Source organism: Phocoena phocoena, chromosome 11, assembly GCF_963924675.1.
Source record: "Phocoena phocoena chromosome 11, mPhoPho1.1, whole genome shotgun sequence".
Classification (NCBI taxonomy): Eukaryota; Metazoa; Chordata; class Mammalia; order Artiodactyla; family Phocoenidae; genus Phocoena; species Phocoena phocoena.
This window is the reverse complement of record NC_089229.1, coordinates 79904094-79931953: the sequence shown is the minus strand read 5'-3', so window position 1 is coordinate 79931953 and position 27860 is coordinate 79904094. Positions and strand designations below refer to the sequence as shown.

Here is a 27860-nt window from a genome sequence, read left to right as displayed (position 1 = left end):
AATCCAAAGGCAGATGCCAGGATGAATGAATCCAGATTAAAGAATTGCCCAGTTTATACCACTTGAGAAATCAGATTAATACCTAAGTTTTGTTTAGAGTAAAAATTTTAATGCTTTAAATATGTACATCTTTAAGACGTTACTATCACACAAGAGTAGCAAATACAATATTTTAGATATTTTACAATAATTTGCTGGATTCCCTACTTACTAGAGTTTTTCTTAACATTTCTCCCATCTCTGTTTTCTCATTTTCTATTTTGTGTTTTTCTCTTGGACTGTTTCGAAGGGCTTAATATATAGTCCCCATTCAGACTTGTCCAACTGTTAAAAAATATCTTTTATGGTAGTTTTGTAGATTTGAAGGATTCAGTAAGGATGGTAAATAACAATTGGTTGTCATGTCTCTTTAGTCTTTTTTTTTTTTTTGCGGTACGCGGGCCTCTCACTGTTGTGGCCTCTCCCATTGTGGAGCACAGGCTCCGGACACGCAGCCTCCGCGGCCATGGCTCACGGGCCCAGCCGCTCTGCGGCATGTGGGATCCTCCCGGACCGGGGCACGAACCCATGTCCCCTGTATCAGCAGGCGGACTCTCAACCACTGCGCCACCAGGGAAGCCCTCGCATTCATCTTTGATCCTTATGTGAATCAGTTACTATGTTGGTGGTTGCAATATGGTACTAACTGAACTTTCGAAAGTCACTTTACTGGAGAAAAATTCTCCTTCTCATTCCCATCCCTATTTGGGAAAAATCTAGGCCCCAAAGACAGATGGCAGAGGAGTTGACAAAAGGGAAACTTGTAAGCAACTATCCAAAAATACATTAATATTTTAAATGTCTGAAGTGTTTTCTTTGTGAGTGGGTGTATAGTAAAGTTCTAGGAGCGGGGATTTGCCCTTAAAATAATAAATCCTTAAGATTTATTAAGGATTTATGATGCAGATGAGGAAAAACAAAGTAAATTGCCATTCTGATTTCCTTCTAGACTGAGAGAATTCAGTAATAATGAGACAAATTTTCATTCAACCCAGCCACAATCTGAAAAGATATTGATATTTGCCCTCCCATTTGAAAATACTCAATGGTTCTTCATAAAGCATGTTAGATTGAAATCAAATGGGCATCAAAACCATGAAATTCCTATGAAAGGTGGGATAGTAAACAGAAATTGTTTCGTAGGGGGGGTTTCTTGATCTAGGCTTATAATTCTTTTAAGATTTACCCTAAGGCTTTTATACCTGCTTTGCTCATGACTGACTCAGTGTTATCTGATGAGGATCTTATTTCACTTTTGAAAGCAGTGTTGTTCTCTCTGTTGCGGCAGTAAGGGGTAGCAGGAAAAGATTGACTCTGGGCGGTGCAATTGAAACCCCCGCCCCCATCCATTTTGAGATGAGAGAGTACCCTGCGTGCAGTTCATAATGAAAAGACCTAGTTTTGAAGCATGTAACTGTCCCTCCTGCCTAAACAAAACTATTCTTAAATATAGGGGTAATTATCAGCACTCTCTATGAATTCATTTATAATTTGCTTTATTTTTCTTTTCATTGTTTTGTAAGAGGATCTTGGACACTATTTTTGCGACCAGGTAGACCTTGCACTCCTGCATCCTTTTGAGCCATGAATTTTCACATTATGTTCTTTAAGTCTGGAAAAATGACTTGCCCATATTTTGCTGGTATAGTATGATCACACGCTTTTTTCTCTCATTGAGATCTTGCTGAGTGAAAAATTGGTGTGGCATGAGATGGCCTATAAAATTTACATTAACCTATATCCCAATTCTGTGTTTGGAGACAGCTGAATACTCCTTGCATTTGTTTGATAATTTCTTACCCTGCATGCTGGCTTATATTATGATGTTGTTATAGATTCCAGAATATGAATATTTAAGGCAAAACCTCGCTAATTCAAGCCTCTGAACTTTATGGGTCTCAAGGTTGAGCAATTCACTTGAAGGGATTAGACTGGCATGTGCCCGGCAAGCACAGTCATTCTCCTTGAATCTTGAGGTTTCTGCAGAGCTAGAGTCTCTCCATGGCCACGCCAAGTTTGCTGTTAGTCCACTTGGTGTGTAGTGGCCTCCACCAGCCCTTTGGACACGACACAGAGCAGAGAACCTGGTCCTAGGTTGGCACGTAGCTAAGAGCTTCATAGCATATTTGACGCTGTAATAAATGAGGAGGTACTGAAATAGTTCCCATTTTTAAATACCTTGACTCACTTTCTAAGATGTAGCACAACCCCAAGGAATATTTAGCATTCCAATTCTTTATAAAAAATATTTATTACAGGGGCTTCCCTGGTGGCACAGTGGCTGAGAGTCCACCTGCCGATGTAGGGGATGCGGGTTCGTGCCCTGGTCCAGGAGGGTCCCACATGCCGCGGAGCAGCTGGGCCCGTGAGCCATGGCCGCTGAGCCTGCGCGTCTGGAGCCTGTGCTCCGCAACGGGAGAGGCCACAACAGTGAGAGGCCCGCATACCGCAAAAAAAAAAAAAAAAAAAAAAAAAAAAAAAAAATATATATATATATATATATATATATATTTATTACAAAGACTTGTAAAGTGCATTGCTTGAATCGTAGAGGTGGGTTCATACTTGTCAAGCAGGTTTATACAACACTGAAAAATAAACACAAATATGTCAGAAATCTTACAAATGAACAGGGCTTCTTATTCAGTGTGGCAATCTTAAAGGGAGTTTTTAGGTGAGTTTTTCTTAGAGGTTGACTTAATTACTAGAGAAAGAATTGAGCAAAGCAACAAGACTGGTTACCAGCGCCATGACGGTAGGAGATGTCATCTTTCTTTTAGGCGTATCATGGTGTCTGGTTAAAGCAACAGTAAGGCTCCACGTGTATTTGTTGAATTAAATTTTCAAATTAGTTGCTAAATTCCTCTGGTCTTAGGTTTCTCAATTAAGGTCAAGCCACCTCACTTGACTTTTCACAGATTGCCATTTTCTCTTCTTCCTGTCTCCCCCCCTAACTCTCCTTTCCTGCTCTTAACCCTGCTGGCCAGTGACTTTTGACTTAAGGAATAGCAACTCTAAGCTGTTGTTTTTCATTTTCAAAGAAAACTGTGTAGGAAAAAAGAGAAATAGGACATATTCAAATCATTAAAAAGATTATATAGAGACAGAGAGATCACTCTGTACCAGACACTGTGTTAAGAACTTGCAGTGAAAAGGAACCGAGACGTGGTGCTTGCCCTCAAGAGGTCAGAGTCTGTAGGTAAAATAGTCATATCAAGAGAGTTGAAAAGTACAAGTCATGGTGTGAGGGTAGGGACTGGGGGACAGCTTAAGTAAAGTTGACCATGTCAACTGGAAGAATCAGTCTTGGCCTCATAGCGGCCCTAGAGCAGGGTCTTTAAGGATGAGTGCCCCAGGCAATGTGGACTTGAGAAGGCATTGGGGGAATTCTCCAGGGAATGGAGAAGGTAATTCCTATGTTTGTGTATTGGCTCTTATGAGAAGCAAGATAGTTGTTCTGTTGGGGAATTTGGAGAGTATAGATTAAAAGAAGAGCTGGGAGAAGAAAAGGGCAGGCACTGTGAATGCTAGTAGGTGTGGTGGATATGCCATGGCTTGGGAAGGAGGGGCAAAGGTTGCATCTGGAAGGAGGTGAATGAAAGTCATGGAACGGGTAGGGTAATGGAACTCAAAGTCTTGGTGAAGTAAGTCAAGGAGTAGCTGAAGGTGGCGGAGGGCATACACGTGAGCTAGTTGAATGGGAAATATTCTCAGAGAGGTGGATAAAGTGAGGAGTCTGGCTGTGCAGAGATTCAGGGTGTGACCATGAGCATATACTGCTAAGAAGGCCCTGCTCTTTGATTCCTTCCTTCCCATGGTGCTGTCTTTCCGGGGACTATATCCTCCCCAGTGTCTCTCATGTATAACCAGCCAGGATCACACACCTAAACCCCATGCCAGTTTCTAAAGTCCTCCACCTTAAACTAACCACATTTCTGACTCAAGCAACCTCATATATGAAACCTTGTAAAATCAACCTCCCCATGTTGAATTGATTATTGTTTAGTAGTCAGTATGGACCGTGTACAAACTACTGTATTACCAGCCATAACCCTTTATAGTCATATGTTTACATGGCTTTATCTCTTAAATAATAAGGCAGCTGGAGCTCAAAGATTGAATTTGTTTTTGCTTTGTTTTTTGTAAGCTAGAAAATTATCTTATGCTCCTATGTGCTAAATTATGTGGGAGGAAGGAAGAGATAAAGAAATTAAAATTGTGGAAAGGAAGGAATTTGAAACCAAAGAATCATATGAACTCTGAAGGTCCTATAGGGTGGTAGCAAAAGCTGAAGGAGGGCTCTTGAGTAAACCTGAGGGTGAATAAGGAGGATGGTGGTGGTACCCGGGAGGTGAGGTGATAACAATAATAGGGGCTAAAAGTGTGATTACAGCCTTCCTCAAAGAAGTTGACGTTTATTGGAAAGTTTAGTGACCATTGTAAAGGAATTTCAGAGGGCACAGTGGGGAATGGACTGGGAGGGAACTTGGTTGAGTCAAGATCTGCTGAAACCCATAACTTTTTGTAAATATTGCTTCTGTGTGGGAAATATTTCAATGAGAATTGACTCTTAAACTCTCACTCTTGGATGTTCCTTGGATCAGGGCTTCTGGGGATATCCACAGGAGAATGAATCGTAGCAATAACATCAGTAATGATATTATTCAAGTGCTCACATTATCTCATTAATTCTCACAACAGCCTCATGAAGTCTGTATTATTACCTTCCCCATCTTATGAATAAGGAGAGTTAGGCATTCCCAATCCTCGCATTCCTCCTAAGTGGGCTACTTATTCTAGCCAAGGCAAGGTGTACTAGAACCAGTCAGGTCTTCTGGGAACATCAGATCCGCCGCCTTGAACGCCTGACACTGCCAACTGAACTTAGCTTCCTGAGGGACTTGGTATCCTCTGCCACTTGCTTGAGTCCTGCAGGTTCAACCAAAGCCATCCTGCCATGTTGGGAATTTGATGGGTTGTACTGCTGCCTTCTGAAAGTGGGGATTTGGATGAGTGATAAAATAGGTTAAAATATATAAAGTGAAATAGGGTGAAATACAGAAAGAAGTGGGGAGAGGAGGGAAAAAGAATGCCTTCAGGTTAGGAAGGATGATAATACTGAAACTTCCCAGAGAATATATTTCCGTCTTCGGGCCAACATATAAACTTTCAGCCTGAGCCAGCATCTTGAGCTGGGAGCGGAAGACATGGATAACAAGAATATGTATTTTGTTTATTGGGGAAAAAATAGCTCATGGGGATTGTAGAATAGGGGCTATCAAAAAGTTTAAAAATCTGGCGATATGGGGTGACCTAATTCGAGGGATTCTTGAGGTTGGATTCTCTTGCTTCTGTGAGAGAGTCGTTTCTTTTGTGCTAGCTGATAAGGGCTCTCAGTGGCCTTCTTGGGGTGCTCTCTCCCCCAAAATGAAGGGAGGACTTGGTGCCTTAGCCAGCGGAAGATCCACCCGAAGTTCAGACAGGAGAGGGCTTGTGTGCTGGAGTGAGTGTCCTCCTTCTCTTGCAGACCTGATGAGATTGAGGAGGTCTCTGCAATACTTGTCCTTTGGCTGCCAGTCACCTGGCTTAGTATCTGCCAAGAAAATGAGTTTTAGATATTGTGTAACCTAGACAACAGTGGAGTCAATATTTATCCATTTATGGAGCTCAAATCCTTTAACCAAAAGTGACCCAACTGTACATGCACAGCTTCAGTACTCATTAATACTTACACACACACACACGCACACACACATGCACACCTATTTTGGTCATAATTCTTGGCTTTTTCTTTACTTTCCTACCCTCTTCTCTGCCTTGGTGCTCCTCAGTTTTTTCCCTTCAGCTCCACTCTGACCCTTTTACAGCAGGTAGTAATTCTCTGTGCATTCCGACCTCGCCCCTCCGCCAGGCCTGTCCCCTCCGCCAGGCCTGTCCCCTGCTTGCCTGTGAGGCACCTCTGTGCTCACTTCAGCAAGCTCCTCTTTCTGAAGCCTTGGAGGAATCTGTGGAAACTGGATGACATCTTCATTTTCTGATGGGTTGAACCTGGCCAAGTGTTGACAGCTCTCATGTTCTTGATGACTAACCTGAGCCATACCTGGAGGGGAGCTGCTAGACAGCTGAGAGTCTTCCTGCTGAACAGATTCATGGAACACACAGTCCTCATCTTCGTCATCTTACTGGTTCTCAAGAAATTTCTCAAGCATTTGCACAAGACCGTCCAGTTTGCTGAGAGTCAGTTATGTCTTCTCTTTGGGATACTTGTCTATCCACTGGTTGTCTCCACTTAGGTCCTAATTAGCCATCGAGTCTGAATTCTTAGAGGCCATGTCAACATCCCAGGCCAGGGTGATTCTTAGTTTGCAAAATTGCTCTGGGTCGTCCTGTATTTGGTCTCATCTCCCCAGGAGTCTCCCTGTGTTTTCAGTCTGCCATGTCCCTTGGATAGGAGGGACAAAGTGGATTGGAGGACCTTCAGAAAATGTGTCTTCACAGGAGATGATGTTCTCATAGGAAAAGTTGTCCTCACAGGGGAAATAGCCCACAGAGAGACTCAGGTTTGATTTGGAGCTGCTGGAGAATGAGTGCGCCGTGGAGTTCAAAGGCACAAATCTCAGGTCTCCCTCATCCCAGGGATCTTCAAAAGAAAGAAAAAATAAGTGGGATTGGGGAAAAGAAGAAGGTAATAACGGTACTTACGCAATAACGTTATGCATTCCTTTTTCTATTTGGAGCTATCGCATTCTGATAGAAGTTCATCCTGTTTTGCAATCTGCAGTGAAGAATGAAAGAGGCAGCCCTCTCCCTTTCAAAACCTGTTCTATACGACCCTCTGTACTAAGCATCTTCACGGGATGCCTCACATCATCTGTTACTACAGCTGAAAGAACTTGTATCATAAAAGAAAACTATCATCATGGTATAAAATTTGAAAAATATAAAAAAGTATGAGGATCAGAATAAATATGCCTATGATTCCCCCTGTCCAGAGATAATGATAATCATCATGAAAACATTTTGGTGGACTCCCTTATAATCTCTTCTTTTTCTTTATATGTACTTATACGTATGTGTGTGTGTGTGTGTGTGTGTATATACATATATATATATGTGCAGTCACATCACATATATATGTAGATATGAAAGTTACATTGGCTGAAACTGAGATTATTATATTTTATGGCACAACCTACAATAAACATATATATGGCTATTCTGTCACTTTTTGCCACTTTCTTATTAATGACCATTAGTAGTTATTATTCTTAATAGATAAATCTTCAGTAAACTCCCTTGTTAATCTTTGGCTCTCTTTATATTCTTAAATGTGGGTTTAATGGATCAAAGATCACAAATGTATTAAAGGATCCTTAATAGTTGTTACCAAATTGCTTCCCAGAAAGATTATAGCCATTTAGATGCCCATCCTCCCACCATCCGATGGCACTTTTTAGTGCAGCTTTTTCTATGATGCCCCAGTAAGTAACTGGGGCAGAGGGTAAGAATACTCACACGCAGGGCTTCCCTGGTGGCGCAGTGGTTGAGAGTCCGCCTGCCGATGCAGGGGACATGGGTTCGTGCCCCGGTCCGGGAGGATCCCACATGCCGTGGAGCGGCTGGGCCTGTGAGCCATGGCCGCTGAGGCTGCGCGTCCGGAGCCTGTAGCTCCACAACGGGAGAGGCCACAGCGGTGGGAGGCCCGCGTACCGCAAAAAAAAAAAAAAAAGAATACTCACACGCATGCACGCACATGTTGTAGTCTCTGTAATGCTCTGCGCTGGTGGCTGCCCTCGTGAAAGAGGTGCTGCCAACTCCTGAGCCATAAACCGGGGAGGTGAAAAATCCTTCAGATCCTGAGTCTCAGTGGCTAAAAGTCCAACTGCCAGAAGTCTGTGTTCTGGGACTGTTGGTTACCATGGCAACACAAGGACCCAAGTTATAGTCAAAAATGTGGGAAGAGAGAAAAAAGGGATAGAAAGCTGCAGTAGCCAGTGCCTTGCTCCCAAAATATCCTGTATCCGTATCATCCTGGCGGATGAGGATCCCTCTCGAGGGCAGAAGGACAAATACCGTGGCGGTTACTTCCCTCTTGTCATGTGGGTGTCCAGGATAGTTCTGGTCTAGAGGGAATTTAGAGCCTATTTGGGGAAACGGACATAAACAGCCTCTTATAGGACTGAATGGTAAGTGCAGCAACAGAACTTAAAAATAATGTCATGGGAGAATGGAAGAAGGCGCCTTGCGCAGCCGGGCAGAGATGGGGGAGGGGGGGGTCTGAAAAGTCTCCAAGAGAGGATTCCCTCTGATCTCAGTATTTAGGGGGGTGTGGAAGTTAGTGAGGTGGAGGGTGGGGAGGGGTTGGGGGAGAGGACCTTTCAGGCAGAGGGGACACGTGAGCAAGGATCCCCCAGGTGAGAAACAACCAGGAGTGTGGGGAGATCAAACATGAGGAGGTAAACAGGGTCAGTGAGATGGTGGAAGGTCTTCCACCCCTGTTAGGGAACTTGGTTTTTATCCTGCAAGCCTGTACTTGGATAGAAGTTTCATTTGTCAGGCATTCTTCCAGGTAATTCAAAGTATATTGGATACTCGACATGATTAAAACAAGCAAACCAAACAGAACTTCCAGTGCACTTGGCAGCATGAATGTTATCAGTTGGCTTTCATGAGAACGGTGTCAGTAGGTTTGCAGTGGGTTGAGGAATGGATGGGAGGAGACGAGGTGGGAACAGTGAACCTAGACCATACTTCAGCAGTGTCTGGATGACAAAGTGAGAGGGGGAGGCAGAGGCAAGGTTAGTTTCCGCACCCACCCCCCAAATACAAAAACGGTGCATAGTCAGTACAGGGGGAGAGTTTCAAAACCTAAACGGTTGGCTGCTGCTTTTGGAGAGAGTAAGGGTGGGATCCGTGGCATGGACAGGGGGCTCGGTAGTAATAAAGGGAGTGTGTTATTTCCTGGTATTAGAAGGAAAAAAGTGAAGACGGTTGTGGACAAGTTTGGAGGAATGCATCATTGAGGACCTCTGTTTTCTACTTTGAGTGTCCCAGCTAGGCTTCTGCCTTATTCCTGAGATTGTCTGCACGGTTTTAAACCTGTTACCTGGATCTCTGTCCTCGTTGTCCTTGTTTCCTTGTTCCCAATGTCATCTCCTTTGATGGCCTCTTCAGTAACATGAGCTGCCTTGGTTTTTCTACAATTAGAGCTTTGCTTTTCCTTGCCATCTTCCTCTAGGTGCCTCTGCTGCTCACCAAGTCCTCCCACCTCCCAGTCTACCCTTCCCTTCCCAATGGCATCGTGGAATTATGTGGGATCGGTCAGGTCTCAGTGGGTACTTTGTAGGCGGGGAAGTAAATGGTTCATTTTCTGTTTCCAAATGTGCAAATTCTGAGGACAAATGTGGGTCGTGTAGGATTGAAGGCTGTCAGTTGCAGAGACTAAACAAAAAATAACCTTTTCTAAGAGCAAAATCATCTTGGCAAATGTAGTTACAGCCACTGCCAGCCTGGTCTAAACTGTGGGGCTATGGGGTACTGTTTTTCCGTCAATTCAGTGTTTCTCAGGAAGGGAGTAGGGCTTCCACTCGAGTTTCCAAGGAATGAAGTGTGTGTGTACTTGGAAAAAGCATGTTCTTTTTTTTAAAAAAGTTTTTTTCCTTGGAGTGTAGTTGATTTACAATGTTGGAAAAGCATGTTCTTAAATTAACATTGCTTAGATATGCTTTTGGTCACTTTTTTTAAAATTTCAAGTTTCAAACAGTATTAAAAGAAACCATACGGTTTTTATGTTTATCCAAAAAGAAGCATGGATTTCAACACACACACAAACACACACATCCAAAAAAGGAAAAAGCCAAGAAACACTGGTGCAACTTAAAAGAACCTCAACTCATTGGAATCTGTCAGTTGCGTAAAGATCTTTTTCAAATATTTTTCTGTCTTTGTTTCCATTTAACAAGATTACATTTAAAGTTTTCTACGACTCTCAGGTTTTTTGCTGTTGTACCAGTTAAATTTCTAGGTTCTGTTAAATAAGATTGTTTTAGGTGAGTCTGTTTCAGGAGTTATGATGTCCTGATATAAGAAATAGGCAGAGTTGGAGTTGGGGAGACACCATGTGTACCCAACAGAGGCCACCTGGCAAGTGGCCACAGACTGCCACAAACCCCACGAGTGATTGGGGTTCTAGATTAATCCCAGCGGGTGTAGGTCAGGAGCAACATGCTATGCTCCCTAGCATTTATTGGCCACTTACTACATGCCAGGTCCTATTTTAAGCACTTTATATGTGCTTATTGTTTAATCTTCACAGCACCCCAATCTGTTACGTATCGTTAGTTGCTCTGTTTTACAGACAAAGGAACCAAGGCATGAGCAGTTATATTCCCTGCCCACCTCCTCCCTGAAAGATTCTTGGGAGAGTTGACTTAGGCCAAAATCAAATTTGTATTCTGGTTCCTTTAAAGAAACTCCTTTGAGTGGAACAGTGTGTTCTAAGTAAGTGGTCGGTAGAACCGGCCCAAAACAATGGCCACATCTGGGGCAGGCTAAAATGAGATTTAAAGTAAATATTCAGCTTCCTCTTTGGCATAAGGAGATCTGGATCCCTGTGCTCTGGCTTTTCGTGAAAACTCTGTGACCTCCTCACAGAGCAGTGGGAGCCTAGAACAGGATTCATGAGTAGCTTTCTTCCCATGCAGCTGTAGTGAAGGTCAGAGGGAAGCTGTATGCCATACCGTTACCCATGGAAATGGGACTAAACATAAATATTTAAGTAGGAAGGAACTATTTCTCAGCCTAAACTTCTAACGTTTAGAGTGATCCTGAAGGTAAAAGAGCTTCACACAGGGGAAGCCTCAGAGAAAACTTCAAATTTTATTTATTTGTACCATACTGCCGTTTCTCTGTATATTTGCTCTGTGTGTGTGTGTGTGTGTGTGTGTGTGTGTGTGTGTGTGTGTGTGTATGTACATATGTATACATATATATTTCATTTTAAATACAGCTCAAGTAGTGAAAGTCCCTGAAACTCACCTTTTCTCCTGCCCCAGAAAAAGGATAATCACTGTTAATTGTTTGATATATATTACATAATTTGTTCAGATATTTTTTTCCTAAAGCAACATTGAAATAGCAAAAACACACGCCATCTTTAGGAGGCCATGCTGAGGAGCGCATTCAATTCTAAAAGATAACTTAGCTTTTACATCTAATAACAGATCAGGGGATTTGAGGTCCTCCTTAACAATACCCCTTGTGTTAATTTCTTTCCTAGGGCCTTATTTTGACTTGGTGGGCTAGCTTTTCTTGGATCACAGGTATATTATCTAAATAGTATAGCTGGCTCATCATTACCTCTTCTCTTGAAGCAAAATCATCTATAATAAAGCTCTTGAGTTTTCAAAAATGATAGTATGTTGTGAATTTACAACGTTTTAGAACTGAAGCCAGTAGTAATGGAAGTTTTGAAAATTGGAACACTTCCTCAAATCCATTTGACTTGATGGGATTTGGAGCCTAAATAAATAGAGTGGGAAGTTTCTCACTTAGAAATTAAGCTACTGTTATGGTTAATTTTGCGTGTTAACTTGACTAGGCCACAGGGTACCCAGATATTTGGTTCAACATTATTCTGGTGTCTGTGAGGATGCTTCTAGATGAAATTAACATTTGAATTGGTGGACTGACTAAGGCAGATTGCCCTCCCTGGTGTGGGAGGGCTTCCTCCAATCCTTTGAAACCTGAATAGAACAAAAAGCTGAGTAAGGGAGAATTTGCTCTATCTTCCCTGACTGTCTTTGAGCTGGGACGTTAGTTTTCTCCTGCCTTTGGACTCAGACTGGAATTTACATCATCAGTTCTCAGGTTCTCAGGCCATTGGACTTGGACTGGAGCTACACTATTGGCTCTCCTGGGTCGCCAGCTTGCAGAGGCTAGATCTTGGGACTTTTCAGCCTCTGTAATTGCATGAGCCAATTCCTTACAATAAACCTCTTTTCTCATTCATTTTTGTATATGTGTGTGTGTGTGTGTGTATATGTATATACACACATTCATATGTGTACTCTTGGTTCTGTTTCTCTGGCAAACCCAGACTAATACAGCTACTTGTTTTTCACTTTTTGAAATTATGAAGTATTTTAACAATATAAAAAGATGTAATGAACCCTGTCATATGTCTTATGATACACTGAGGACACAATGTCATTTTTATGGTGGTCTTGCCCAAAATGTATAATCACAGCCTAATAATGAGACAATAACTGTCACAAACTGAAGAAGACTAAAGAGAAATGACAACTAAATGCACTGTGGGATTCTGGATAGGATTATAAGAATAGGAAAAGGACATTAGTGGAAAACCTAGGGAGACTTCACTATGTTCTTTATTTTAGTTAATGGTATTGTACAAAGTTAATTTTCTGGTCTGATTATTGTAGTATGATTGCATAAGATATTAACATTAGGGGGAGTGGGGTGAAAATATATGGATAATGTGTTTGTGACTTCTCTTGTAAGTCTAAAATTAGGTCAAAATAAAAAAATTTAAAAAGAATACATAAAAATATAGTAAATGATGTAACACACACCTATATACTTATAACTCAGTTTGGTCAAGTCTTATATTTTGCCATATTTGATCCATTATTTTTTTGAAAAGAAATAAAACATTTTAGATAAAACTTAAGTCCCTTTATATCCCTTCCCTGATCCCCTTTTTTCCCCGCTTCTCCCATGATTGCGATCCTGAATTCGATGTTTATTTATCTTGTGCTGCTATAATATGATTTTACATATTAATATATTGTTTTACCTTTGGAGACAAAAACCAATATAAATATAAATTTACTTAATGCCACTGAACCGCACACTTAAAAATTGTTAAGATGGTAAATTTTGTGTTATGTGAATTTTGCCAAAGTGAAAGAAATTTAGGGAAAAAAAACCATGGTAAATGGACTACAGGTGATGCTCTTTGGAAAAGAGGAAGTATCCATGGTTTATTTTGCTTTGCAACAATTATTGTTGACAAAGACATCCTTTTTCCAAACCAATTTCTTAGCTGAAATATTTGCAGTGTTTATCTTGGGGATTAGGGAAAGGACAGGTATAATTTCCTATGCTCTATATGTTCATTCCCAAACAGACAAAGCCTTATCAAAGCTCATGTACTTAATTAAAGGAGGATGGTGGTGAAAATAGCGTTTTGGTGTGAGCAAAGTTAAATGGTGCTTTCACATGTTCGGTCATTTAATTTTCATGACAGTCCTCTGAGTTGTGTGTTTTCATCCCAGTCTTAACTTGTGCAGTTCATATTACCCAGATCTGCCTCCAGAGTCCAGAGGCCCTCTGGAGCTAGGTTGCTGCTGCTGGGGACCAGCCTCAGCTGATTTGTTTCTACATCACTGGTGAATATGGTTAGTCAGCAAGGAACAGTAGATGAGAACTATACGTTTCCTTTCCCCCAACTTCACCCAGTATGAAAGAAACTCACAGGTTGAATTCTGCCACACACACAGCATATAATGGCAAACAAGCATAAAAACTTTATAGTGTTGTTTTGTAAGCTCCAGAGTTGTGCTGCCCAGCGGGGTAGCCGCTAGCCACGTGCAACAATTAAAATTAAATTTTAAAAAATGGTTCTTCAGTCGTTCTAACCACATTTCAAGTGCTAAGTGACTACCTGTAACTAGTGGCTACCTTATTGCACAGGGCAGACAAAACTTCTCCATCACTGTAAAAGTTCTATTGGACACAGCTGCTCTGGAAGGTCCCGTGGTCTGTCCTCTTGTGCATTTGGATAGCACTGTGAAAGAAAAGTTTTGTTAGAGGCAGATGGAACAATCCTCTAGCTAATCTATCAGGATTTAGCTAACTTTCATGTCAGGATCAGCTGATAAAATTTCCTCCAAAGTGTCTAGAAATAGGACTAGTGGGAATCTTTAGCTGAGGGTACCATTTTGAAAGGTTTAGACAGCTGGGTTGGATAGAGTCTTATATTCAGTTTATGCAAGAGAGGGAATATTTGTACAATACTTAGAGCCCATTGTGAACATCATTTGATCAATGAAAAATCATGTACGGCAGCCATTATGCTGTGAGAAACATAGTTGGCTGGATTTTCTGTTTATATGAGCTTTTGATTAGTCATTCAAATGCTGACTGCCCCAGAGTACAGGTTAAAAATAATTATCACCAGGCTTCCCCGGTGGCGCAGTAGTTGAGAGTCCGCCTGCCGATGCAGGGGACACGGGTTCGTGCCCCGGTCCGGGAAGATCCCACATGCCGCGGAGCGGCTGGGCCCGTGAGCCTGCGCGTCCGGAGCCTGTGCTCCGCAACGGGAGAGGCCACAGCAGTGAGAGGCCCTAGTACTGAAAAAAAAAAAATAATAATAATATTTATCACCTTTGCTAACTTGTTCATGTTGAAGTAATTTGAAAAATCGCAGACAGTATAATAGCCTGTGTATAGATTGTCTCATTTAGTCTTTACAACGTCCCTTTGCAGTAGGCATTGCAGGTATTAACCTCATTCGGGGCTTGATTGAATTCCCCACGGTCCTGTGGCCAGGCTATTACACGATGGAATCAGTTTCTTTTTTCATTGAGTGAGAACTCAGTGCAAATCGTTTGTACAATTGCCAAACAAAAGCATATAACTTTTCTTGTTTTATTTCTTAATGTCAAGGCTCATACCTACTTCAGGCCAAGACTGACAGTGCCTTGTGCAACACCAAATACAGAGAACCTATAATCCTTTCCTATCTCTCTGTTAAAATATGTCCTGTAGTTTTCAGTTTTTTTTTTTTTAATAAACAACTGCATGCTTTCCATTTGAGTGCTCTATCAAGTTCCAGGCCACTTCTAGCAGCAGCAAAGTCATTTTCAACCTGAATTTGCTTAATCCATAAAATAGCGATAATGACGTCTTCTTTGCAGAGCTTTTGTAATGATTGGAGATTATATGTGTGGGATGCACGGCAGTTGGTTTATTTTCATTGCATCACCGAAGAATCTGCAACAACCTCCTCTTTTACTGGCATTGCCCCTCTGGGAAAAGTGTTTTTATTTTATTTTAAAATTTAAAATACAGACCCGTTGCCAACTCTGATCGTGTATTAAAATCATGTGTGCGTTTAATAACTATACTTGCGTTATGGTTATCTGAATGTCTCCCCTCACTGGTTGGAGCCTCCAGAAGGGCAAGGCTGGTCCCTGTCATTCTAGGTGGTGTCTGCATCCTCCAGCAGGGTGCCAGATCTGCTAACCTGTCTGGGATTCTGGTGGTCATAGGGAGCCATCCTTTCCCAGTGTGTAACTTACAAGGGAGCCACACTGGAAACTTTTCCATTTCTAGTGTATTTTCCAGTTGGGGTGGAAATACCCAGAAGGGGATCTTTTTGGGGCTAAGCATTGGTGAAATGACTGTCATCCCATCTGGATGTTCAGATGACATAGATGCAAATTGTTGAGGCCAACCGTTGTTCTCCCTTTGATACCATTCTAAATTGGGTAGACGGTTTCCTCGGTGGAAGAAATTTTCCGCAAGAAATTTTTGGGAAAGGATGGGGAGGATGTAGACTCCACATGTGCTTTTAGTTACCTCGTTAGCATTTTGCTACCTTTCCTTAAAGGACTAGCAGTAAAATGCTCAAAATGCAAAGACCTTTGTTCACATTCTCTAGGGGATTGCAAAGGAAAGGGGTGAAGGTGGGAGCCAGGGATTGGAAATCTGAGGAGATGAGTTCAAGGTTGATTATCTAGAAGGACTGGAGAAGAGTTCAGAGGCAGATAGGAGCTGGCCTCCAGTGTTGTTCTTATATTCTGGAAAATCAGAAAGATGGTGGAAAGTGTCTGAAGAGTGAATGAAGCCTGAACGTGAATAGGAGCAGGAAATGTGAATGCCAATTATAATAGTTAACTTCAGTTTAATTAGAAGGGGATCAGAAGAAAAGCAGAATGGGAACAAGTGAGCCGGGGGTGCGGTGGGATGTGGACTGGATGTCTGTCTGCATCTCTCTGGCCATTTTCATCAGCCACCACAGAGTTCCCACCAGTAGATACTGCCTGCGGCCAAAGCCTCCTATCCTGCTCTCCCTCCCACCTTTAAAGGGTTTACGGATTCAGTGCCTTATATTTCTGTCCAACCTTTTCTTAGCACAGATAAAGCTTCTCTCCACTCCCCTGAGGCTGAACACAGTTAAGCTATGGGGGAGGTTCCCCACCTCTGGCTCAGTTAAGCTATGGGGGAGGTTCCCCACCTCTGGCTCAGATCTCCGGCAGCATCTGTGAACGGATACTGTTGTATGTCTGCACAGTGGTCTCCATTTAGTTATGAACCACTTGTGCACATCTCCTTCTGGAAGGCAGTTTGTTACCCAGAATGCACTTGTGGTGGCCTACCAGCTTTGGAACTGGTTAATGAAAATGACATTGGTTAATGAAAATGACATTGGTTAATGAAAATTGTAGGAAATGCTCAGGCAAGGCTTCTTCAAATCTTTTAATGTTAAAAATAGCTTTTTAAGAGAGCTATAAAAACAGTACAAGATGATTATGGAAAATTAGAAGATACAAGACAAAGAGAGGAAATCCTTTTAAAAGCAAAACTTTAGGGATGGAAATCAGAGCAGTGGTTGCCAGAAGCTGGGAGCAGGGAAATGATATCTGTTGTAAGGGGACCAGAGGGTGCTCTTTGGGGGATAGAAATAATCTATATCAGCATTGTCCACCAAAAATGTAATTTGAGCCAGAAATGCAAGCCAGTAACTTTTAACTTTTAATTTTCTAATAGGTACATTAAAAAAGGAAAAAGAGGGCTTCCCTGGTGGCGCAGTGGTTGGGAGTCCACCTGCCAATGCAGGGGACGCGGGTTCGTGCCCCGGTCCGGGAAGATCCCACATGCCGCGGAGCGGCTAGGACCGTGAGCCATGGCCGCTGAGCCTGCGCGTCCGGAGCCTGTGCTCCGCAACGGGAGAGGCCACAACAGTGAGAGGCCCGTGTACCAAAAAAATAAAAAAAAATTAAAAAAAAAAAAAAAAAAGGAAAAAGAAACAGCTAGAATTATTTAATCTGTATTATATTTAACCCAATATATGGAAAATATTATAATTGCACCACATATTAGTAAGATTTTTACATTCTTTTTAAAGATTTTTTTTGATGTGGAACATTTTTAAAGTCTTTATTGAATTTGTTACAGTATTGCTTCTGTTTTATGTTTTGGTGTTTTGGCTGCAAGGCATGTGGGATCTTAGCTCCCTGACCAGTGACTTAACCCACATCTCCTGCACTGGAAGGCGAAGTCTTAACCACTGGACTGCTAGGGAAGTCCCTAGATCTTTTGCATTTTTTTAAACCAAGTCTTTGAAGTCTGGTGTGTATTTTACACCTCGGAACATCTGATCTTGGACCAGGCACATTTCAAGGGCTCGGTAGCCACATGTGGCAACTCTACTAGGCAGCACAGCTCAACATTGTTTTGGTGGTAATTACACGATCGTGTACATTTATCAAAACTCATTGAATTGCGAAAAAAATACATGCACCCCGATGTTCATAGCAGCACTGTTTACAATAGCCAAGACATGGAAGCAACCTAGATGTCCATCGACAGATGAATGGGTAAAGAAGATGTGGTATATATATACAACGGACTATTATTCAGCCATTAAAAACAATGAAATAATGCCATTTGTAGCAACATGGATGGACCTAGAGATTATCATACTAAAGTGGAGTAAGACAGACAAAGACAAATATCCTATGATATCACTTATATGTTGAATCTAAAAAGATGATACAAAGGAACTTATTTACAAAACAGAAATAGACTCACAGGCACAGAAAACAAACCTATGGTTACTAAAGGGGAAAGGGGGTGAAGGAGGGATAAATTAGGAGTTTGGGATTAATAGATACACACTAATATATATATAAAATAGAAAAACAACAGGGTCCTACTGTATAGCACAAGGAACTATATTCAATATTTTTTAATAATGGAAAAGAATCTGAAAACTAATACACACGCATATATATAACTGAATTAGTTTGCTGTACACCTGAAACATTGTAAAGCAACTATACTTCAATAAAAAATTTAAAAAGTTAATGATTATGTAATTTTTTAAAAAACTCATTGAATTGTATACCTAAAAAGGATGACTTTTGCTTTATTTAAATTATATATCAATTTAAAAAAACCATTTTCCTGCTAGCCAGAATGAGCCATGAACATCTATTAAAATTATCCTCTTAAAATGCATCTCAGAAATGGAATTTGGCAATTTTTTGAAAATGGAAGTTATAAAAGCATACATTAGAACCACCCAAGGCTAGTAATTTTTGTAGACTTCAGATGTATATGTATGTGGGGGGGGGGGTGTCTGTCTGTTTTTCCATTACACAGCTCAGTTTAGAAAGGGCTGGTGAAAATTGAATTAGTGCAATTTTTAAAAAAGGATTTAGATGTCTTTGACAAAATAAAGATGAAGACAAATTGTTTTGAGAAAGGCCCAGTGCTAATTCTAGGAAAGAGCTTGTCATTTTCTCTTCTGTTTCATGGCTACTTCTCTTGCAATGGTATTAAAAATCACTTCTCTCTTTCTTCTGCTTCTGTTATGTAACCTGCTTTGTAGTAACTATTTTGACAGTGGATCTGTCTGTCTGCAGGCATTTTGGGGGTGTGTTGGGGGGGGACAAGGATGGAACTCATGTACCCACTTGATGGGAGGAGGTTGGTGGGGCAGCTGGTTGTGGGAGAGTAAGTTTAACTTTCATAACTAAAGCCGGGAAATATTTTTGGCTGTGGAAAGATGTGTCACTAATTATAAATAATGTCTTTTGCCTTTTGGCAGGTATTTTGGTATTTTCTTTTTACACCTAAAATTCTATGTTTACATTCTGTTGAAGCTAAGGTACACATTAACAATTTCCAAATAAATACTTCTAAGAGAAATAGATGAAAAGGATATCTTCTAAATGGCCCGAGTATCTGGACTGACAATAAAAAGATAAAATTCATTGGGGCTGAAAAGTCAATTCCATAAGTGTAGGCTGGGGAAGACACCTGATAAGAAATTATCCCACAGTATTTGTAGAGGGCAAAGTGTGATACCATTGTTTTAAAACTTTACAGTCTGCAGGATACATTTAAGATGTAGACCACAGGTTAGGAACAAGATAAGCTCTTGTCATTTTGTTTTATTTTAGCTCAGGTCTTAGGTAAGTGTTTTGTGTTCAAGAAGCAATTCATCTAAGTTTGTAGTTAACAAGATGAATCTCATCTACAGCAGGGGTGATGGAATTTCAATGTGCATTGAAGATGCAGTTTCCTGTCCTCGGAAGTTTCTAGTTTAATACACTAGAGTTGGGGCTTAGAATCTGTCCTCTCAACATACACTTGCCAGTAGACTCCACCTTGAGAAACACTGATCCAGAACAGCCGTTTAGATTTGATTGGATTTTCTCTCTATATTAGACACACTATGGTGAACTCACATAAAAGGTAGGATCCTGTTGGGAAGGTGCTAACATAGCTTATAACACAAGGCCGCATTCCAAGTGGTCCAGATGGAATGAAGTGAGGGAGCTCAGAGCCGGAGGGCAGTGCCACCCACAGTTGACTCAAGGATGTGGGTAGGATTCAGGTTAGTGGAGACAAAACTGGGTGTCCAGGCACCTTGAGGGAGATAGTGTGCAACCCAAAAGGGAGATGGCATCACCTGGGGAAGGAGCCTTACTTAGTTAGATGTTGACTATGATTTTGGAGTGCCAAGGAAATTTTAACAGGAAAAAAGAATTATGAAAATAAGGAAGCAACACGTGAAAGAAACCTGATTAATTCCTGTCAGTGGTCCTTAAACTTGAATGTGCATTAGAATCACTTGGAGGATTTGTTAAAGTATAGGTTGCCGAGGCCCACCCTCAGCGTTTCTGATTTCGTGGGTCTGGGCTGGGGCCTGAGAATTTTCATTTAAGTTCCCAACTTCTGCTGATGCTGCCTGGTCTGGGAACCACACCCCGAGGCTCACTGCTGTTAATGAATTTGGTGTCTTGATTTATCAAGAATCCACGGATGAAGACTGGAAGAAATCCCAGGGGCAAGATGGATAAGGAGATGGCCATCAACATGTTATGTGGCCTAGAATGCCTACCACTTGGGCCGTCTTTTCCCCTCTTTCTTCTGAGATTTCTTTACACTCAGAGCAACTAATCAAACCAACAATACCCTGGGGGCGGGGTCAGGAATGTGGTCATAGAGAATAATTTGATAACTATAAACGTGTATTCATCATATGCCCAGAGTACTTCCAAAACCCTGATTGAAATTGTATCATATTTGAGGACCAGCATTTACTAGACTATTCATCCACTGCTTTATAGAAATCTCAACTCTAAAACTGAACTCATGACCTTAACCCCTCAAACTTGCTCCTCCTGTAGTGGTCTTTATAAACGGCGTCATCCCCTGCCCAATTTTTTGTGTCATAGGCTGGACGTGATCTGGGACATTATTCCTTCCGTCTCACACTTAAGCCTGCATCTAATCATTCACAAAGTCCCATCAATTCCATCTCCCAGTATAGCTTGTCCATGTCACTGTCATCACGTGATCATCATCACCAGTTCTCACGTGGACCTTCCCACACCTTCTCTGGCTCCTTCTGATTCATTATCTACACAGAAGCCAGAGAGACTTTTTTTTAGAAACACAAATTGTATCAGGTCATCGCTATGCTTAAGACCCTTCAATGTCATCCCTCTGCATGACATGGCCCCAGCCAACGTCTCCTCATTTTGAGCCACTCCCCTTTATTCTTTAAACTCCAGTCCCACTGACTGTGTTACTTCCTGAACTAAGCATAAAACCACTGCTCTTTGCTGAGGTGATTACAGACCTGTATCCCAAGGGTATCCACAGAGAAGGTGAATGTGACACTGCTCCTTAGACAGCTTTTGTGCCATTAGAAAATGGTGGCCCTCAAGGGAGATGCAGCACCTGGGCTGAAACAGGCTGGATTTCAGCCTCCACTTACCAGGGCAGGGCATCCTGTACAGGACACAACCTGCACAGCCAGAATGATGACCCTGACTTGAAGATGTCAGTTGGTTCACCTCCAAATTAAAATAGGTCTGCTTGTCGTATTTAGAAGCAGAATATTGGACAACTTCTGGAAATTCCTGATAGCCCAGTGACTTAATAAGAATTGTAAATATGAAAAGGCTTTTACCGCGGAGCTATAGAAATTGTTCTTTGCGTGACCAGGATAACACGTACATGTCTTTCTAAGCCAGCATGGTTACATCTGTGCTGCCTGATCAGAAGCCTCATCTCATAGTTGAAGATCAGGAGTGATTTACAATCTAGAATGTCGCTGTCAGCTTGCGTCTAAGTTTGAAACTGAACACGTAAAGCCCCAAGACTACTGTGGTTTTCCTGTGTGGAGGAGGGCCTCCAATTCATCAGAGAGGCGTGGCATTCTTTCATACGATGTGTTTGCTCTTGTGAAAATGACTTGAAGTATTTAGGAGCTGGCAGCAGAAGAGATGGGAGGAGACCTGATTCTTGCTGGGCATGAGTCATCTTAATACAAATCTAAATTGAATGTTTTATTAAGCAGTTTCATTGTTGGTACAGAACTATTCCTCAATCCTAGGTTGCTTTGATGTACATGTTATATATCCACGTGTCCTCTGCCAGGATCCTAGCATAGACCTCTCCCTGAACAAACACTGAAGACATATTACGTATTATGATAATTTTGCTTTTGATTTGGGGGCAGTTTTGTTTCTTGTTTTTAAAGTCAGTGTTGAATATTCAGGGGGTGTTTGTCTTTTTTCAGATGTATGGGAGTGCCTAAATCTTATTTGGGGGGGAGTATAAGAAAGTATGAAAAACAACCATGCATACTTGATACCGTTGTAATTTCAAACGACTAATGGACGCTCCCTGCAGGTCATTGCTGGGTCTCTCAGTAGGAAAAGAATTTGAATCTGGGAGCAAGCAGTCATTTTGTAAGTGTTTGTTATGACATGGCAATTGCTGAATATGCTGTATCTAATTGAATTAGTGTATCATATTCATTACTGGATCATAAGGGCGGTTGTTGAATGTTGTTACTGAAAAGAGCATAACATGGCCAGCACATCACGGCCTTAGAAAACTCAATCTTCTATACAGAGCTGTAGCTGGGCCTTTCAGGCCAGCTGAGCTCTAAACTCTGCCTCCTAGGGTGCCCTGTACCTTTGTAATCATGGGTCCCCTTATCCCTGGCAGATGGTCAATCTGCTGCTGTCACAGCCTAGCACCTCATCCTAGGCCTCACCACCTGTGATAGTTCGCTAGGGCTGCCATGACAGAGTACTCCAAACTGGATGACGTAAACAACAGAAATTTATTCTCACCGTTCTGCAGGCTGAAAGTCCAAAATCAGAGTTTGGCAGGGTTGGAGGCTTCTGACGGGATCTGTTCGAGGTTTCTCTCCTTGGCTTGTAGATGACCGTCTTCTCCTTGTGTTTTCACATCATCTTCCATCTATGCACGTCTGTCAGTCCAAAGTTCCCCTTTTTATGAGGACACCGGTCAGAATGGAATAGGGCCCACCTGAATGATCCCATTTTAACTTCGTTATGTCTGTAAAGACCCCCTCTCCGAATGAGGTCACAATCTGAGGAACCGCACTTATAGTTGAGCTTTGATACAAATGAGCCTTAGCAATCTAGCTATACTTATTTTGGAATCTTCCTTAAATCACCAAAGAAAATCTGTAAATTAGCTGAATTTTCACCCTTTTTCGGTACCCAACAGAGCACCTTAGTGTCGGCAATGTTGCTTCTGCAGTTAACAGTGCACTCTCTCATTCATATTCCACGAGTCATTAGGCCAGAAAGTGTTAGATAAATGAAAACAGATATGAGAGCGGCACCTTTAATAAGGGGGCTTCGGCCGCGCCCTTTCCACCCAAGTCCATGACCTGTAAAACATCTAACCCATTCCACGTTCGGAGGATTTAACATCCTGTAACATGTTGATCTGTAGTGTGTTTTTACTTGACACTTGTTTTGGTTACACCACTCATGCATAGCCTTTATTTGCCACATAAGCCTTGTTTAGCTGAGTGGTTTTGACACTCACAGCTCTCCAGTGCTTTGGGCTGACTGTTTATTCCAGGAGTTTACAGCTGAATTTTCTGGCAGGTCATTCTGACACTGTCTAGTGATTCCTTTGGATATGTAGTTTCTTGAGCTGAAGGATGTCTTCCTTTTCTCCTCAGGGCGTTTCCCGGTTTCTGGAAGATGGAGGTATCTGCCAAGCCTCTCCCTCTGTAGACCCCTGGCTCCTGTCACACTTGTATGCCCCTATATGTATTTTTAAACTTGCTCCTCCCCCCGTTCCCAAGCATGTTATATGTTAATGTCACTGGTATGTACCTTGTTAGGCTTCTGGGCATTGAGACACAACCTGTTTTTCATTTCTCCTAGCCTAGGAGACCAGGACGAATGGGAGCTTTTCTCCTCTCTCTACTAAATGAGTCAGGCTTTGTCTCTTCTTAGGCATATTCTATAATATCAGCAATCTGCTAATAAAACTACCCATCCCTGCAAGAAGCAGAATTTAGGGCTCTTTAGATACTGCATGGCATCATCATCGTCTGTATGTCTATGAGCCTGCAGCAATGTGGAAGGAGACCAAGGTCAAAGGCCCTTTCTGACTGTGTGTGAATGGGCCTAGTAATCTTTACTGTTAAGATGAAGTGGAATATTATAAAATTTCTACTAAATAAGAAATAAATATATCAGTAAGGCTATCAACCATCTCAGCTTTCCTTTAAAACATAGATATCTACCCCAGAAGTTCTGTCTCTGGCTGGTTTCTTTTTATTTACAGAAACTTGAGCTGTTGACTGTCCCTAAGCAGAGGAAGGCCTGGGACAATTGTGAAGAGTCAGAGGTAGATCTGTAACTTACGAAGGGTGACAGAAAGAATTTGAGAGTTGTTCGTTTGTTTTTTGGGTGGGATTTTTAGGTCTAGAAGGTTTTTAACATGTTTATTGTGGAGTGGAAGGAAACAGATGAATAGAAAAGATTGAAGGTGTGAGAGAATGAGGGGGTGAATATGGAAAAGGTTGGGATGGTATCAAGAACACGGTGGAGAGTTTTCCCATGACAGAGGGTTAAGAGCCGGGAACAGGCAAGTAAGTATATACAGAAATTTTAGATAGAGGAGAGTTCCCTGGGATTCTCAGTAAGGTAGGGTATGAAGTAACCTACTGAGATGAAGGGTGGGCAGGAATAGGAATAGACTAGGGGAGAGTTTAGTAGGAATTTTTAGAGACAGCCATTATGAGGAATGTGATAGGGAGGGAAATAATGATGAATAAAAGTTGAGTAACATTAAGCGCCCATTCGAGATTAGATAGCAGGCATTTGAAGTGGAGCCAACCCAGCTTCCTCTAGCAGTGCTCGGTGCAACGAAATCGAGACACAGCAAGGAGTTTCACAGGGAGAAATACATATTTCATGCTGTATTACTGTTTGACAGAAGGCAGGACTTGAAGGCATCCTGAGATTAAGATAATTCCAAGACATTCAATACACATGGTATAAACAGCAAAAACGTAGAAAGTATACTTTTACATAGTAAAAAAGTATAGTTTCATACTTATACAAATATACAAATGCTATATGTACTTTTATCAATATATTATGTAAAAATAGTATATTTTGATGAGTACATAGTAAAAATGTATATTTTTTATGTATATACAAGTATATTATTCCTTTGCCTTGTTTTTAAGCTCAAGCAAACACTACGTTAAGTAGAATGTGTACCTCAGTCACTTAGAATATCCAAGTTTGCTGAAGTTGGCTAGGGAAAAGGCATGTCTCTGGCACATAGGCTCACCTAACCAGGTCCACGAGGTGGACTTTGTTGGAAAGCAAAGGTAGAAATTGGGGATGGTCACTTGAATGAAAGTTCGTCAGTGCCTAGAATATTTACTGGCACATGGTGGGTGAATGATAAATGTCCTTTGAATCAACATGTATATGTGTGTACGAATGAATGTATGGATTAGCCATGTCATTTTGAAGCACTAGTCCTACCGGATAAAGTATGGAAAATCCTGGTTACATTGGTTATGCCAACACTAGGCATTCAGCATATAGCGGTGGTGAAAGCGAGCTTTCAAATTCCTGTTAAGACAATTGAACATATTTTACTTCACTTTTCTTCTCTTTCTCCCCCATTCCTTTTCTCCTGAAAGCTGTGGGTTGCCAGAACTTTTATTAAAATGAAAACAAAAATCTAGGTTGATGATCTAAGACAGAAAGGAGCCAAACAAGTCCATTAGTGTACTGTTCTTTAATATGCAATACTCTATAGCACATTTGGTGGTGATTAATGAATAACTTTGTGTTGATGGACACAAGCAATTGGTTATTCATCAAACCTGTACTGAGTATATGTCCTGAGCTAAGCTTGGCAAGAAATCATTAAGAGCGGGATCTTAATTCTTAAAAAGCTTAGTCTGGTAGAGACAACATTCCACGGACCTAGTCAGGTGAGCCTACCTGCCAGAGACATCCCTTTTCTTTAGCTAAATATAGCGTCTAGTAGAGATAACCAATGGCTCCATGTGGTACCTGGCAACAGAGGTTAAAAAAAAAATGCTATGGGAGTACTTGATGCTGTGGTTGTGGATTTTCCGTGGGTAGTCTGCCATGACATACAGCTTTCATGTACAAGATACAGGTACTTCCTTAGGCTTTAGCGTAAAGGATGGTGGGGATGACTCTCAGTGGATGATAATTTTATAGTTCTTCTTGCTTCCTTCCTGTGGTGGATGGAGGGAGTGCTTGTCATGCTTGGGTTGGGAGTGGACGGTTAGTCGCCTCAGTAAATGGCCACTCCATCTTTCTATTGATTAGGCCACGGGCTTGAGTCCTTTCTTTTTCCTAAACACTGTATCAAATTCTGTTAGCTTTTCCATCAAGATGTAGACAAGGTGATAGGAATGTTGATATCTTGTTAGGGGGTGTGTTACATAGGTATGTGCATTCGTCAGAACTCATCAAACCATATAGTTAAGCCCTGTGCATTTCCCTCTATGTAAATTCCCCTTCTCAGTCTCCCTTTCCCCACCTGGGCCTTAAATACCAAATACACGAAACTCTCCTTCCTCAGGGCCTTTGCACTGGCTGTTGTTGCTACCTGGAAGTTCTTCCTGTATAGTCACATGATTTTCTCTCTCACCTTTTTTCAGGGCTTTGTTCAATGTCATTTTATCGGTGGGGCCTTCGCCGATTATATTAAAACGGTAACTCCCTGCCATTCCCTTTTTGCACAAAGAGCCAGCAGAATGTATAATTAAGATCATGGGCTCTGGTTTCAAATCCATCTTCTAGAGCTGTATGACTCGGGTGCCCTTTCTGTGCCTCAGTTTTATCACCTAGTATCATGTCAGTAGGGTTATTGTGAAGATTTAATGAATTAATACACGAAAAGCACTTAAAACAGTGCCTGATACATAGTAAGCTAATGTTATCTTTATCCCCTTTCCCTGCTTTGTTTTTCCTAAATTAGTTCTCACCATCTGATTTACTATATGTTTAAAATATTTATTTGTTTATGGCTTCTTGCCATTAGAATGTATGCTTCATCAGAGCAACGACTTTTTATTTACTTCTTTTCCTTTTCCATTTTCTTTCTTTTCCTTTACTGCTATACCCTCATCACTTAGAATAGTGCCTGATATGTTATAGGTTCTCAGTAAATATTGTTCAATCAATGGGAAAATGAGCAAACAGGAAAGGGTTTGGGGCAGAGGTCGGCAAACTTTTCCTCCAAAGGGCCAGATAGTAAATATTTGAGGCTTTGTGGTTATAACTGTTCAAATCTGCTGCTGTAGCATGAAAGCTGCCTAGATGATTACATGAACAAATGAGTGTGACTGTGTTCCAGTGAAACTTTATTTACAAAAACAGGCAGCGGGCCAGATTTGGCTTATGGGCTGTAGTTTGCCAACCCTTTGGGTTGGGAAATAAATTTTGGCCTTGCTTTCCTGATTCTCACTATCCTTCCCTTGAGCAGTTTCCCACCGCAGCAGTTAATGCTACTCACACAGACCTGAAATAGTAATAACTTGAAAAGCATTATATTACCTATTATTACTTGGCTCAGTCCTCATTAATTGTACAAAGTTTCCATATGTCTTTAAATATCTTAAGAGTGAATAACAATGTTGAGAATATATTTTGTACTTTCAACTGTATAATTTCAGGGGTCTGGTTTTCATTCTTTTTTTCTGCAACAGCTGAAGACATACATATCTGTACTGCTGATTATGGCCAGAGGCATGTATGCTATAAAATGTTGACATTCCACTTACTGTACAGCCAAGAGTGTAACTGACACTCAGTTGAAATAGAAACCAATAGAAATTACCTACTAGACAAACAGTTTAGTCTTTAAAGTTATTCTAGTCTTATTTCTGTAGAAAACTCTTCCCTAGCCCACAATTTTTACCACTCTTCCCAGTCAGTGTGGTATGCTGGTAATATTCTTCCGTTTTAAAATACAGTGTGCTTTGGGCCATGGTGTGTGAATGACAAACTATGAAATTTTAGTGCAAAATATCATAGCTTTTATTGCTGTATTAAAACAGAGAAGATCAGAAATTATATGTGTTTTGCTGCTGTGATGCATTGTAGTTAGACATGTAAGTAGTTCCTTACAGGTATACATTTGAGGTATTGCGAGTTCGGCTCCAGATCACTTCATTAAAGCAGATATTGGAAAAAAGGTGAGTCACA

The 27860-nt window shown here is 41.3% G+C and overlaps 1 protein-coding gene across 1 annotated transcript; it reads right to left on the bottom strand.

Annotated features, from left to right (window-relative positions):
- Nucleotides 1–5326: 5326 nt before the first annotated feature.
- C11H12orf71 (chromosome 11 C12orf71 homolog) lies at nucleotides 5327–26446 on the bottom strand. The gene is given in 4 exon segments (XM_065888194.1): nucleotides 5327–5632; nucleotides 6009–6679; nucleotides 7793–7945; nucleotides 26206–26446. Coding segments are annotated over 4 exon segments (1371 nt in total).
- Between the last annotated feature and the right edge of the window lie 1414 nt (nucleotides 26447–27860).